Raw genomic sequence first — 15,465 nt, 5'->3', positions numbered from 1 at the left:
CAAAGAGCAAAAAAAACATTAATAATGATTCTCAAACGTTTCATACCAAGTACCACCTAAATTCATATTTGGCTTTCTGAGTAACACCACACAGCAAATTCACGAGTGTTAATTCAACTCATATATTGTTAATTTTAATACTTTTACCATGTCATATGGGGTCCATAATAAAATGAGTTAAAACTACGCTTTCCAAAGTGTAGAAGGCTCAACACTGGTAAAGTGATGTAACCACACTCCTCATGTTGAATTTGACACTGATTAAGATTTGATTTTTTTTGTGTATACTGAAAAACTAATAACTCTAAATCACTCTTACTGCTGTGGTCACTCTAATTCATAATCCCTTTTACAAATGTAAAATAATGAAAACCACCACAAAATTCCATTTCGACTTGTATTAAAACAATGTATTTCATACAATCAACACAATTTATTTTTTATTTATTCATTTAGATTTGAGACAGGGGCAGCGCATTTTTGCATTAACCTCAACAGGAGAGATGCATTGTACCAGGTTGGAGCACCAGTGCTAATTTCTATCTGTAGTCCCTGGGCAGATTCACTGATTGATTGTATTTAACTGACCTTGACTATCAACTGTTCTTGGAAACCTATGTAGCTTGTTTTGGGTTGATGGGGGAAACCGATCCAGACATGGGGAGAAACATGCAAAAGGCCCAGGCGACCCAGGGATCAAACCCAGAACCTTCTTGCTGTGAGGCATGAGTGCTAGCCATTAAATAAACGTAGGAGACATTTTACCTCCAACATTTTTGTATTTATCATTTGAAATAGCTCATAAATGTTCAAAATCATCGTGTTACATACACTAAGTGTAAGGCAGGCCTGTCACTAGCATTGCAATGACGTGATGTATTATGACCTAATACTATTTACAGATATTGTACTTTCTTCCCACTGTCAGAATACCAGACACGAGTACTATGTCATGATTCATCCTCGCAATTGCATTAACGTTAAATGGCAAATCACATGTTTTGTCCAGTTACTTTTAACTTCAGTTACTTGAGGAGTAGTTTCTACTTGAGGAGTAGTTTCTTTCTTAATTTAATACATGTTGTGGCTATTTTACCCAATTTTCATGTACATCAGTGACAGCAACATTGACTGTCACAGCTAAGTTAGTTAGCTTACTAGTAGCATTAGACCGAATATAATTAGTATTTTTATTAATTAAATTAACTGCAGTGTGTCCTAAAAAGGTAAAGTAATCTGACCCGGGGTATGTGAGAGGTTAGGTGTTTGGACCTGAGGCTCGTTGAGTTCAGTTCTGCTGAAAAACAAACGCTATTAACTGTTAGCTTTGCGCTGTTGGCTGTTAGTTTAGCTTCGGACTGTGAAATGTGGCTTCCTGTCGTACTGTAGCTCTTTCATTTGAAACGAGACAAAAGCCCAACACTGATGTAGTGTAATATTCAAAATAGACATTTTCTACGTGTTTGACGTTGAAACTGTGAATTGACAACTACTTATTTTACTCTACAGCACTGTCATAGTTGGAATAACTCTTTACTATCTTGAAACATATCTGAATTTTCTCCACTTTGCTCATAACAACACCAACACTGTGAATTTAAGGCCTTTTGAATTTGCTGTGCAGATCTAAACCCAGCCTATATGAGACCTAAATTAGGATTAAATCATTTCTAAAAATAGACTAAATCATAGATAAGATTGTGCTATATAATGATGAGCCCAAGGGAGGACAAAACAAAAATAGATTTGTCTCTAAATAAAACAAAGCCTATACTCAAACTGCAGAGAGCCCTGTGTACCGCCCATAGACTGTATATATGAAGGGTATAGTGTCAACAGAGGCAGACCATGTACTACACTTTGAGAAACGCTGCATTTTAACAAAGAAACTGGCCTTTTCCTGAATTCACCTCCATCCTCTTTTACCTGTACTTGAATAGGCTTTTCAAGACATCATGAGTCTGCCCACCAAACTAAAGCGTTTGGCTGTTAATGTTTTTTGCTGCTCTTAGGGCAGACTTCATTGCTGTTTCAATCCAACCATGAGGCATTGATGTGTGCTCCCCAGCAAAGTGCACTCTTCCTTCACTCTGGAACAATTCCTTAGCATACTCACCCTGCTGGTAGGGTGTGAAGAGGGCAAATGCACCAAGGCTGTATGGGTCTAGCCCCCACTTTTTCACCAACCCCCCTGTCCATAGAGGTCTGATGTACTCCCCATGTATCTTGACAAGGTCCTCCAGCACCTCAGCCATGAGTTGGTCATCATTCATGCCTTGGAACAGAGTGGAGTCGTCAGAGCAGGTGTAGGATGCTAGTAGTGCCCCTGCAGTCGTATCAGGGAAAGTGTGGCTGGGGTAGTAAATAAACCTCGATATCCGGTCGGTGATACTCTTACCCCCTTTGATGCCCTCATGCTCCCAAAAGCGATCGCTAAAGCTGAGAATGACTTTGGTTGCGCTGATGTAATGGACTGATCTTAAAGCCTCCATTTTGTCTCTTGAAAGTGGAGGCTGAAAGTCGATGAAGAGAGTAGCTTTAGCTGTGGCTGTGACTAGAGCATAGTCCACTGTGAGGTTGGTGATGGAGCCCTGCCTGTGCCAGTCCTCATATGTTACTCTGACACTGCTGCCTGTCTGTTGGATCCTTTTCACCTTGGAGTTGAGGAGGATGTTAGAATTAAGAATATTGGAAAAGGCCAGAGGAAGAATGTCAAAGCCACCCTGAATTTCAAAATATCTGAAAAATAAAAATAAGTGGTAATATACTAGTGTCAGAAAGTTCTTATTTTTTTTTCTTTTAAACTGTTGCATTGCAACCTTGTTATCTATTGTCGATAATTATTAATATGTAATAGGATATTAATTGTAGTAACAATGTTCAATGTGTAGACCAATTGTTTATGGCTTGACTGATAATTATATTTGAAGTCCACTGTTTGTAGTATACTTGACTAATTTAATCTCATTTTGTCAAATAGGATTACTTACTGTATATTATCCCCAATGTCTGACTGTACGTAGAGTGTCTCCACTAAAGACGTGTAGAAGAGGCTGTTTTCATTCAGGATATCCCCGATCATCCTCACTGCTCCTCGGCTCAGGTTCCCCTCCTTTGCCAGGTACTCCTGTTAGGAAACATGTAAGCATCAATCAGCCTAGGTATTGCACTTTCCTCTGTTGGCTTTTAGTAAGAAAAAGGACTTTTTTTTTGGATGTAGTTTTTTCCCTCGTGTCTGAACGATATACTTACCTTCACTGTGTAGGGGTCATATTTATTTATCGTGGCAGAGCAGCCCATTGCCTTCAGATCATCTCTTACCTATGAACAATCAGTTTGTATTTGAATTGGGGTTGCACTGATCAAGCTTTTTCAGTACCAATACCAATATCGTTACAAGATATGTCAGTACCCGATAACCATAACCTGTGTTTTTCTTTCATAACACAGGTTACTTATTATTACAGAATTATTATTGAATTGCATCATTTATCTTGCAATTAACTAAAGAAGAGCTTTGTATGAATAAAATATACATGTAAAGTACACCAGCCTGTTATGGTCTTACTAAAACTAATTGAAGATGAGCATTTGGGCTGTACTAATATCATGGAACTGATACAATCCAGAATTTTTTTCTGTATTGATGCTGATATGTAGTATCAATATTGATATTTAATTTTAATTTGTAGGTGTACTATCCAGACCGGTCAATAATTTGCTATTGACCTCTTATTGTCATAGATTTAAGGTGTAAATGTGCACTGACCTTCCAGAGGGCCTGTTCAAAGAGCTGAGCTGCAGACCTCCCTCTCTCGCTCTCCCCCAGTGTGTAGTTAAGAATACTGGGGTCATTCTTTACAGCATTTGTTTTGTGAAGTATGCCATTGATCAGATAATAGGTGTTGCTGTCATCTTGGACAAAAGGGCTCAACGGAATTTTGAACTTTGACAAAAAGGCTAGAAGAATTCTGTGAAGGAGATATATAATAGGATTATTATGAGACATGATGGCATGCTCTATACTACTAGATCAGTATATTTATTTCCTTTCCAGTTTCTTACTTGTGAAAGCTGGGGATTCTCATGGCGCCCACTTCTGCGTACCAGCCCTCCTGTAGGTTTCTGAACGTCTCCACTCGACCTCCGATTCTGTTGCTAGCCTCGATAACTGTGACCTTAGAGGAGTATACATTGAAAACCTCACAGTCACAATACAAGTTACATCCTGTGTAAACAAGGGCAGATTTGACAAAAATACATGTTGTCTGTGTAATTCCCCATTCATCCAGGAGTGGTCCAAATATTTTACCTCTGAGACCCTTTCTACCAAAAATATATGCAAAAATGAATGACTAATCCTTTTCTCAATCTGGGAACATTTCAAGCATAGTAGAAGAAGACAGAAAAAAAAGTAGTTCCAGCCAGAGAAGAAGAGTGTATGAATTTTAAACAAGCCTTGAGGGTACATTGTGTAACTTTTCTGGTGGAGGGTCCATCACCTGCTTGTTTCAATGAATATGTCATTGCTCTGCTTAGAATGTTCCACAGTATGACATTACATAGCTCTACCTTACATTTATGAAATTCTATATAAAATAAAAACAAGCATTCTGACTGTGAGCGGGGTTGCCTCTCCACATATCTGACTTGTAACTTGGTCTGGTTTGAGCTCCATGAAGATGATTTAATGCTATACTGTGAAACATTCCAGACAAAGCAATAACATCTCCATAGAGAATAGCATTTGACGGACGCTCCACCAGAAAAATTACACAATACACCTTTAATCAACTCTATTTATTTAACTGTCAGTTTATTGGCACTGAAATAAATGATAAATGACCAGGTTCAGCATGTATTTGTAGCCTCCACATTTGTTACAAAAACATCACATAACTGATATAGAGGCAAGTGAATCTAGTATAGTACTGTACCTTATGACCAGCTTGTTCTAAAAACATGGCAGCGGTGAGACCAGCCATGCCCCCTCCAATGATAGCCACATGTTGAGGGGTCCGTGAGATTTGTAGTCCATTTTCTACTAAACTCAGGAGCTCATCGTAGTCTGTGTCCAGAAGACATTCGTCAAGGGGGTCCCCAATACTGGCACTCACAGCAAAGACAACCACACCAACCAACAAAAATGGCACGGACACTAGAGAAAATATTTAGGAATGCAAAATAAGTGGTCAAAACTTTGCATAAGGGAATTTCAAGATTAGCATACTTTAATTTTGTATAATGTTATAATATATCCCCTTTGATATTGGCCTATGAGAAGGGAAATAATGTTTTAATTCCATCCTTTGTAAGAAAAAGGCAAACTAACTCACATTTGTACCTTGGAAATTCTAATTGGTTTTCTTTTTTTTCTTTTTTTTTTAACTATTAGCATTTTTATCCCATGTCAGTTAGTCATTATGGTCTATTTCAGTTTACCTCGATGTGCCTCCATTCAGGAACTCTGATGACATAAAATTTAAAAAGGTCTATAAACTAGTTGATGATACGGGACTACTGCACTTACAAAGTTTGCACAGCGCCATCTTCTGGGCAGAGCTCCAAAAGGTTCGTTTGGTCCAGGTATTGTCGATTTTAACACTATTAGAAGAGAACGAAGCCTAAAAGAAATCAGTACAACAAATCATTATAATTTCAGTTACAGAATTAGATATAAAAACAAAACTTCATGTCTCCAACACAATTTTCACTACAGCTATTATTTATTTATTTTTTTATTTAAAGTAGTCAAAATCCATGTCACTCACCTGTATCAAAGGTAGGGTCTCATTATTTGAATCAGACCTAAGCATGACTAATAAAAATAATAATAATTTCAAAAGTCCTTATTGTAAAATCAAACGTTGTCTCATTCGTGTATGGCCACAGCCCTTGTAGAGTTGTATGTGTGAAAATGGTGTCACTAAAACAAGGACTCCTCAGGTTGCCCACAGATTTTTTCCCACAGAGGCTTAGAGTCACCCACTCTGAACAAATCAGATTAGTGAGGTTACACTCTCCAGCACACCCATCCCTCTCATCTGCTTACATTTCAATTCTTCTTTCTTTACTTTTCTATTTGAATACCCATTAAAGGTGCATTGTGCAACTTTTCTGGTGGAGGGTCCGTCACCTGCTTTTCTTCTTGGAGATGTAATTGCTTTGTCTACAGTGTGGTATTAAACCTTTCTGTCATCATGAAACCCAAACCAGACCAGGTTACAGGTCAGATCAGTGGACAGGCAACCCTCTCAGAATGTCTTTAGGTATTTTTGAGCAATAAAAAACACCTATAATTTTATGAATGTAAGGTAGAGCTGTTTAATATCATAATGTGAAACATTCAAAGCAGAGCAACAAAATATCCATAGAAACAAGGTGATTGATCCCCAACCAAAAGGCTACATAGTGCACAACTTGAGTGGCTGCTCTTCCTGACTGAAGTGATTGTATTAATATACACTGCAATAATAATATACACTTGCAATAATCTGGCACAAACATATTACCTCTTTGTGTAGGTCAACCCTAACCCTGATACATAAACAAATAAACTATGGTACAGTTCAATGGGCCTCACTTGCAAGCAGAGGCTGTGGGTAGATGGGTGTGTTGGTTTCAGAGTGGTTTCAGTGTGGTTGACGCCTCCCTTCGGGCAGATGTGGCGCGGTGTCCACCGGCGGTCTGGCCGGGGTTGGGGAGGCAGCTTGGATGAGCTGCGAGACATGTAACAGGGAGGCTTTTGTCCGATTGACAATTTGAGTTTCTCCTTTGCCATTTTACTGGAAGGCAATACTAAGTAAATGAGTGAATGAATACAATGGTAAATTGGATGTCAAAAGTATAAAAACTGATTTTTAAATAAAATTGAGTAGCATTATTTATTGCAAAAATAAATAAATAATATAAAAATAGTAATAAATAATTAATAATAATAATAATAATAATAATAATAATAATAATGAAATAAATAAACTAAACTAAACTTCAGAAAATACAGTACATTTGATGTATACAGTGTACAATATAAAAGGTAGAAATGCATAGCAATTGTACAAGTCCATCCACTTTTGCATAGTTCAGATGTACAAATGAAAAACAAAATATAAATAAATTGAATATCTTCAAAACTTCATTATCTGCGGTTGCATGTACACTCAAATTCTAATTATTATCAGATTTTTAGAGAAAGATAGATTATTAAACAGCAAAATCAAGGGATTTTCTGGTCGAGGACCTTCTGATAACTCTCATGAGATTTTGTGGTTTGCAAGTCATTTAAGAGGTTAAATAATCCTAAAGGTTCAGAAATCAATTTGTGTGCATTATGTAAACAAAGCACTCACAGAGCACAAATAAGTGTAATAAAAGACTGAAATGCCAACTACTATACCACTGTACCAACATAAGACTTTTGAAACAATATAATTTTGTTATTTGAATAGTGTTAACAGAAAACTCCCTTCACTGAGCTCACCCAACAAAAACCTAAATGGTGAAACAAAGAAAGAGAGAGGCACTTGTGATTTGCACAACTGTACTAACCAAATATTTAATTTCTCCAAAAAATTGCAATTTGTAAATACCAAAAAGCCTGTTTTGAAGTTTAAGTATAATAATATAATAAGTAAAAGTATAATGCAAGTGTTTGTGTCAAAGATACAGATACATTTTTCCAGCAGTTTTTACCTAGACACTTCTAAAGAATACATTATTTTTGCTATAGCATGCAAAATATGGTAACGTAGGCCCAATTTTCCTTTTTCTTTATGTTTATACAGCTTGGAAAGGCTTACCAGCAGAGTAGCTCATGTTGGATTCTTATCTCTGTCACATCTATTCTGCTGAAGGTAGAAGTTCTTTTGACTTTCAACTTGTAAAACAAGTCACTGAACTAATAACAAGGGTCAGTGGTCAGTTATAATTATGGGTAATGTTCCAGCCACATATGCTTATAAGCATTGTGTCTACAGACTGGCAAACCATTTCCTAGGCATGATGACCTTTATGGCCTGTTTTATTTTAGGCAACTCCTTTACAAAAAACTATTCATATACTAAAATTGTACTGTTTGTTACATAAAATGAATTTTACTTTCACTCAGCCAATAGAAAGCGTTTTTGCTGTACACTGACGTCACCATAGCGGAAGTAAACAATTGGACCGAAAAGGCGAAAGGCTGTCACAAGAAAGAGGCTCACGAGACGTTCTGCTGGATTTGGACAGATGAGGTTGGCGATTTTCAGATTTTTCATAAAAAGATGGAAAGATATTTCAATGTTGGGTCATTTATAGAGACAGAGCTTGTCAAACCGTCTCTGGTACGCCTTTGCCGCACGCGGTAGCGTAATACAAAAAATATATATATATATATATAAAAATAATAATAATACAATAAAAAATAAAGGTTACATTTTCATTTATTTCCAAATGTGCAGTGAAGTACATTTTACGAGAAACTTAATATATAAACTTTGAACTTAATTTAACTTTTCCTTGTTTTATAAAGATGACCCATCAATACAAAATAATATGAAAGATGTTAGTGTTAGCTTACCTATGCACCTCTGTAACAGGCTGTTTCCATCTAATAATTTATCATACAAATCTTTCGTATAGATGAACATATTACGCTGATTGATACTGATGGTTAATATTTCAGTGTTTATTGTGTTGTTTTTGTCTGTATTTCCACACCATCGGTTGAACCATTTTAGCATGCCAGTATTTCTTAGCGGTGTTAGGTCCTGCGGGGTGAAAAACAGCTGGATAGCGGTGACGGCTTTCAATGGTTTTCTTCAGCTTTGTTTCGTCTTTTAGTATGTTACACTTTTATTACGCAGTTATGTCGGTAATCTTGAAACACAATCCAGGCTAAGCGCCAAGCTGTTTTCTTTTTGCTCAGAAATACACTGCCCTACTTTCTCTTTTTGTTTGTCGAAGGATGTGGCAGCACTCATCATCCGGTGTGGGGTTTGGATGGTAGTTCATTTCTCAAGATTATTCAGGTCTTATTTATGTTTTATCATTGATAAGGTAGCAATAAGGGAAACCAGAATTGGGCGTGGTTAGATTTATGATTTGTTGCTTACAGTATTTCTTCTATTACAGTGAAAGATGTCAGTGTGGTTTCCCTGATCTGTGCACACTGGAGCTGAGCCATGGCGGAGGTGCTGGGGCAGAAGAGCTTGCTGGGAGTATGTGTGTTGGTGGCCTGGTTAGTGCTATTCCATCTTCTGGTAAACATCTGGCTGCTGTGTGTCTTTACCAGTCTCCTTTTGGTGCTTGGGGGCTGGCTGGGCTCTCAGGCTGCACTGGACTCCAATACTGTCCTTCACCTGGAGAGGTTTATTACAATGGAGCAGGTAAATGTACATCAGACGTGTTGCAATATATGTCTGTTAGTGTTACAATATTACTCTTTCAAAGTCAGTTTTGTTACTAAGGAATAGACTTGATATCACACATATTAGTATTTAGATAGTATTTAGACAGTAGTAAGTGTCCTTAAGAAGTTTAGCAAATTAGTGGTCATTGATAAACCTTTTTTGCACTACTTTGCAAAATGTCTTGACGAGAGAATTAACCAATTGAATAATGCAGGATGTCAAGATTAATGTTTTGTTTTGTGCATGATTTATTTATGATGAATTATTTTATTTTTATTTTTTGATCAGATTTCTCCATCGAAGGAGGACGAAGAGAAGCTGGATCAGGAAATTCACAAGACAGTGAGAAAGATCATCCGAGACTTTGTGACATCCTGGTACTCCACTGTGTCCACTGAGAAACACTTTGAATCTGATGTACATGACGCTATGATCTACATGGCCATGGAGCTGAAAAGACGAGCTAGACAAGTGGATAGAAAGGTACAACAACACTGCAACGAGGCATATGTTTATATCTGAGCTATATAGCTATATTATAAATTAGGATAATAAATCATTTTTTCCTGCTGAATTTGAAAAGCGGCAAATTGTGTCGGCCTAAACTATATCTCTAAAGTTGTAGCTCTTGCTTAAATCTGTTGTCTTTTTAACAGTAAACCTTCAAATCAAAACTAGGAATAACAGTGGATGTGGAACAGTGGAATCAGCAGCATCTGATTCTGATCTTGTTTGCATAGTCTGTATTCTAGATTAGATTATGATGATGATGATACACCAACATTTAAAAATAAAATGAAAACTTTTAAAGGTCCTATATTATTCAAAATTGACTCTTGTGATCTAGAATGTTTCCTCAGCAAAAACATACTGGAATTGTCTAGTTATTCACACATGTTAGTTATTTAGTAATGCTTTAATAATTCTTTATTATTAGTGTGTCTACATCCCCAAAGCTCAAAATGCTCTTTTCTACATTGTGATGTCATGAAGTAGTGGTTTTCATGTTACCAGCTACATTTTACCTTTTGTTCCAAGGCTGAAATTATCCAAATAATTCTAGTGAAAGTGTGTGGAGTTTAAAAACACAGCGGAGCACCTCCTGTATTACAACATGACATCACAAGGGGAGCATTTTTTTGTTTGAGAGAAGAACACACCCTAAATATGCAGGATTTGTGCGTTAAACATGTGCGATTGAAACAGAACACAACTTCAGGTATGTTTTTGATGAGGAAACAACATTATAACATAGATCAGATAATATCTTAATATGGATCCTTTAAACTCTGACTTCTATACTTTTGTATTTCATTATAGGAATTGACCCAGAGAATACTGGATCTGTTTGGATGCCACTTGCAAGATTTCCTAAAAACCAAACAGCTAGTGCCTCAACAGCAGCGGAGTGTCAAATGGGACGGCGAGAGGATGTGGCGAGCCTACTCCAGCACCACCCCTCCGCACGTGGCTATGACCAGTAAAGGCTTGGAGATAAACTACATGAGAGCAATAGTGGATTTACTGTTACATGTTCTGGTGCCATCTCCTCACTTAGAAACCCGCAGTGGCCGCTTTGTTGTTGGGGAGCTCATCACTTGTAACGTGATGCTTCCACTGATTGATAAACTGTCCGACCCTGACTGGTTAAACCTCTTAGTGATTGCGTTATTTGGAAAAAATAGCATGCAAGTAGATGGTATTGAAGAAAATCCAACTCCTCCATTGCCCACTATTGAATCTGAACCTTCTCTTATTGAGTCTACACCTGAACAGCTAAGTATAGATACAGAAGCAGTAACTGATAAGCAAGTGCCCAGTAATGTAGAGATGCCTACACCAGAGATCCCAACATATTTTGAAAGAGGATTTGGATGGCGTGCAAAACACAGAAGACGATGAGCCCACACAACCCTTTTTGAGGCATTTTCTGCGTGGAAGTAAATCTAATCCGTTTTACCAAGAAACTGATTCTGATTTAGACTCACCATTAACTGACTATCAACAGAGCTCCTTAGATTCCTTGGTTATGATTGGTCAAGACGAGGGAATGGGCGACAAGCAGAAAGAAGGTGCTAAAAACAATGGGCTTGACTTAGAAGATGTTTTTTCAAATGACAGTTTATGCCCTAAAGTTTTGGTGAATTCACAACCTGTAGAAAACACAAATAGTTGTTTAATATTGAAAGCAACAGAAGGCACAACTGGCAACATTCAGGCTATGGATAAGGAGCTTGTACCGCCATTTAACCCCAGCAAAGAGCTTCTTTTGGGAGTGGAGCAGACTGGATTGACAAGCCCAAATGAGTTGACCGTAGTGAGTCCATCCCAGATAACCTCTCCCCTGGCCACGTTCAGTTTTGAGCCCCTGAGCAGCCCTGAAGGACCAGTGATCATCCAGAACCTGCGCATAACTGGCACAATCACAGCCAAAGAGCATCGCGGCACCGGATCACACCCCTACACTCTCTACACCATCAAAGTAATGTTCATATTGTATACTTAAAAAGAGCTTAAAATGACATCTTGAATCTAATGGAGCAGTGTGTAACTTTTCTGGTGGGAAGTATTGCATTGAACTTCTCCATGAAGACAATAATGTGACAAAATCAGGGGGTGTTGTTAAACAATTTGTGCTTAAACCAATATTTTCAGTAAAAAATACTAGACGTTTTTAACAGAAAAGACATTTGATGCGTTTTTATTAATAAAAAATACAAGGACATTAGTAACTATATATTATAACTATAAATATATAAATAACTACATATATATTTTTTTAGCCTCTGGAATTTTACAAAAGAAGAATTAACACTTTTTATTAGCACATTGTGCATTCAGAATAACAAATGTACTCACAGGTCTCTTTTTGTAACAATTGTTGTATGTTTTAGTATGAGACAGCGATGGGTTGTGAAAACCAGGAGAGTATGCAGCCAATCTCTGAAGAGGCAGAAGCACAGGCTACATCTGACAGTCCCACAGCGGTTCAACAGATTGCCTACCACATGGTGAACAGGAGATACAGTGAGTTTCTGAACCTACAAACAAGACTGGAGGAGAGGGCCGACCTGAGAAAGCTCATCAAAGGTACAGGAATATGTCATTACAATGTTGAGAGTGTTAAACTGGCTGGACAATTAATATTTTAAACATGATCAACATTCTGTTATCTCCAGTTGTCAACGATTATGTTTGAGTGTTTTTTTATTGAGAGGTTTGCAAGTATGTGGCTTGAAGCATAGTTTGGACTTTGGAGGAATAAATTAGGCTTTGTTCATGTTAAATGGCAATGATTTGATTTCTTTTTAGTTTATGTTCATGAAATTAATATTTAAAGGGCTCGTGTTACGCTGTTTTCTCATCTATGTTAGAATATTGCATCCTCATGAAAAACCCTCATCAAATACCTGGACTTGTTTGCTTCATTCACTCGTGATGTCATGCGGTAATACGGGAAGAGCTCCTTTGTATTTTCAAACTCCATACACCTTCACTAGAATGATTTGGATAATTTCAGCCTTGGAATTGCCACACTCTTCTGAACTAAATATAAAATGTAGCTGTTAATTTCACAACTGCCACTACATGACATCACTAGGTGGAATAGAGCATTTTGAACTTTAGAGATGTAGACAGACTAAGGGTTTCTCAAACATGTGCAAATGAAACAACACACAATTCCAGGTATGTTTTTGAAGAGCTAACAATTATTGCATTGCTTAAATCTCACAACAGTCAATTATGTGTAGTATAGGACATTTTAGAGATGTTTTTGTTTAAATTTTGAAAGATGAAAATCAAGATTGATCAGTATGAGTTATTTGCAGTTGCATTTTTTACCTCACCCAGCTCTAGTGTAAAACATCACATCTATATATAATGTAACATATGTATCATAATCATAACACACTGACTGTTATTCAGGGGTGAAGGGCCCAAAGAAGATATTCCCCGACATGCCTTTTGGAAACATGGACAGCGACAAGATAGAGGCCAGAAAAGGATTGCTGGAGACATTTTTGAAAGTTCGTGCCTTTGAGTGATTTCACATGTTGTGATTTTTTAATCTTAAATGTATTTATGTGTGTTTAATGCATTTTCTCTAGCAACTCTGTGCCATTCCTGAAATAGCCAACAGTGAGGAAATGCAGGAGTTTCTGGCTCTAAACACAGATGCCCGGATTGCCTTTGTGAAGAAACCTTTTATAACATCTCGTATAGACAAGGTTTTTTTTTATTTTATCTCTATGATATTTTGTCTTACTTAAAGGGCCCATATTATGTCATAAGGTTTGTTTCCTCATCACAAACATACCTGCAGTTTTGTTTTGTTTCATTCACACACTTCACAGACATATCCTGGATATTTAGGTTGAGTTATTCAGAAACATTAAAAACTATGTTCCACCTTGTGATGTCATGTGGTAATACAGGAAGTGCTCCACTGTGTTTTAAACTCCATACACCTTTACTAGAATTTGGATGATTTCAGCCCCAGAATTGCCAATCTCTATTGAACTAAAGGAAAATTAGCACTTCCTGACATCACAATGTCTAACAGGGCATTATGTACTTTGGAGATGTGAACAGACAAATAATAAAGGATTACTCAAACATCTTTGAATGAAACAAAACACAACTTGAATTTTGTGATGAGGTAACATCATTCTAACATGGCCAAAAGCTTACATGAGTCAGTTTTATGTAATACAGGACCTTTAATCAGTCCACTGTTTGTAAACCATTGGCTTTATGTTTATAGATTGTGGTGAATGCCATTGTGGACACACTGAAGACTGCCTTCCCTCGTTCTGAACCGCAAAGTCCCACAGACGATACTGATGAGCCCGACGGTTTGAGAATGGCAACTGACAAGAAAAACAAGTAAAAGTCCATTTTACTACGAAAAGATTTGTTTTTAAAATGTGACAACTTCTTGCATATTAAAACTAAGCACATGTTTATGCTTAGTTTTAAATCTTGTATTTATGGAAATTAGAATAAATTAATTTTGATCGTTTAAGTGTTTAAAGATGAATTGGATAGTGTTTATTTTAAGGAGTCACTGTTACTGATGAAGTTGGTCTAATGCAGATGGAAAGTAGCTTGTACCTAAATCTGGCACAGAGCATCTTTTCTGTCTGAGATTAATAATTTCTGTGCACTGTCCTTGTTTTTAATAATTAAATAATAATTAATAATAAATGTTTGTAAGTCTTTTTTGACAGTAAGTTGAATATTAAAAGTGTATGTCTGTGTAAATTCTCAGGTCTCGTCTGAAGTTTGCCACTAAAAATGTCCCCTTTATGAATGGCTCAGATGTCAGACCACCTCCTCTTTTCACTGTTGACCAGAATGGCAATGCAAGTTATTTTATTAACATACAAATTCTACTCTATGTATTATATTGCTTTAAATTCTGTCTGTCTCTTTTATGTTTTATTACAGGTTTTCAATGGGATGACCTTGGGAGATCTGGAAGCCTTTATTTATGATCGGGAGAAACTAGCCTTAAGACAAGACTCATATACAGCCGACAGCCCCATAGCCACAGAAATTACACTTTCTTCAAACAGCGAAACAAGATCCAAGTCCAATGAAGAACTGGGTAAAATCAGAGCATCAGGTTTTTCTGTTTAATGGAATGTATCAAACAGGTTTAATTGCAGCCAACTGTGAAGCTAACTCTTAATCTCCACTTTTAGCCCTTAATGCTTGTGTAACTAATCCTGGTTTTTCTGCCTTGATTTCCTGTGTCTGACCAACCACATGACTCACCGCCCGCTCTGTCGCCAAACTTCCTCTGAGACTTAACTCCGTCACTTTCTTTTCACATTCAACCGCCATGAGTGATTAAGAACAGCTTTACAGAGTGAATAAATACTTAATTTATGCCTAAGCATATTTTACATGTAAACTCTGAAAACACAATGACTTATTTATAAACTTCAAATAAATACAGTTACAGGATACCCATAACAACGATCTTTAATGTTCAGAAAATTAACATTAATAAAATTACATGTTTTTGTATTATTACTGCTTCTATATGGATAAAAGTAGCCCTATA

At 37.0% G+C, this 15,465-nt stretch overlaps 2 protein-coding genes across 2 annotated transcripts in view; one reads left to right on the top strand and one right to left on the bottom strand.

The window, feature by feature from the left end:
• Positions 1-1,895: 1,895 nt before the first annotated feature.
• On the bottom strand, positions 1,896-8,871 carry il4i1 (interleukin 4 induced 1). The gene is made up of 8 exons (XM_055166910.1): positions 8,561-8,871; positions 5,531-5,624; positions 4,938-5,158; positions 4,066-4,178; positions 3,770-3,971; positions 3,253-3,321; positions 2,991-3,127; positions 1,896-2,739 (listed from the first exon to the last, which is right to left on the bottom strand). Exons 2-8 carry the CDS (start codon positions 5,547-5,549, stop codon positions 1,974-1,976), a joined length of 1,527 nt encoding a protein of 508 aa, XP_055022885.1. The 5' UTR covers positions 5,550-5,624; positions 8,561-8,871; the 3' UTR covers positions 1,896-1,973.
• snx19b (sorting nexin 19b) overlaps positions 8,155-15,465 on the top strand; it is a 29,043-nt gene continuing 21,732 nt past the window's right edge. Inside the window, 11 exon segments of the mRNA XM_055166909.1 lie at positions 8,155-8,234; positions 9,115-9,368; positions 9,681-9,875; positions 10,713-11,252; positions 11,254-11,874; positions 12,287-12,482; positions 13,320-13,420; positions 13,502-13,621; positions 14,158-14,279; positions 14,665-14,758; positions 14,844-15,003. Of these exon segments, the coding sequence (XP_055022884.1) occupies positions 9,165-9,368; positions 9,681-9,875; positions 10,713-11,252; positions 11,254-11,874; positions 12,287-12,482; positions 13,320-13,420; positions 13,502-13,621; positions 14,158-14,279; positions 14,665-14,758; positions 14,844-15,003 (2,353 nt within the window). The 5' untranslated portion in view covers positions 8,155-8,234; positions 9,115-9,164.

The sequence above is a fragment of the Boleophthalmus pectinirostris genome, unplaced genomic scaffold (genome assembly GCF_026225935.1).
Source record: "Boleophthalmus pectinirostris isolate CB_2022bp ecotype Guang Dong unplaced genomic scaffold, ASM2622593v1 HiC_scaffold_9, whole genome shotgun sequence".
In the NCBI taxonomy this organism is placed as follows: Eukaryota; Metazoa; Chordata; class Actinopteri; order Gobiiformes; family Gobiidae; genus Boleophthalmus; species Boleophthalmus pectinirostris.
This window is presented reverse-complemented; position numbering and strand designations above follow the sequence as displayed.

Bases quoted from the DNA above. Each gene is read 5' to 3' on its own strand.
- il4i1 (XM_055166910.1), bottom strand. The intron at 3,322-3,769 runs GTCAGTGCACAT...GATTGTTCATAG, and splicing joins TTGAACAGGCCCTCTGGAAG to GTAAGAGATGATCTGAAGGC. The intron at 3,128-3,252 runs GTAAGTATATCG...GTTTCCTAACAG, and splicing joins ATGACCCCTACACAGTGAAG to GAGTACCTGGCAAAGGAGGG.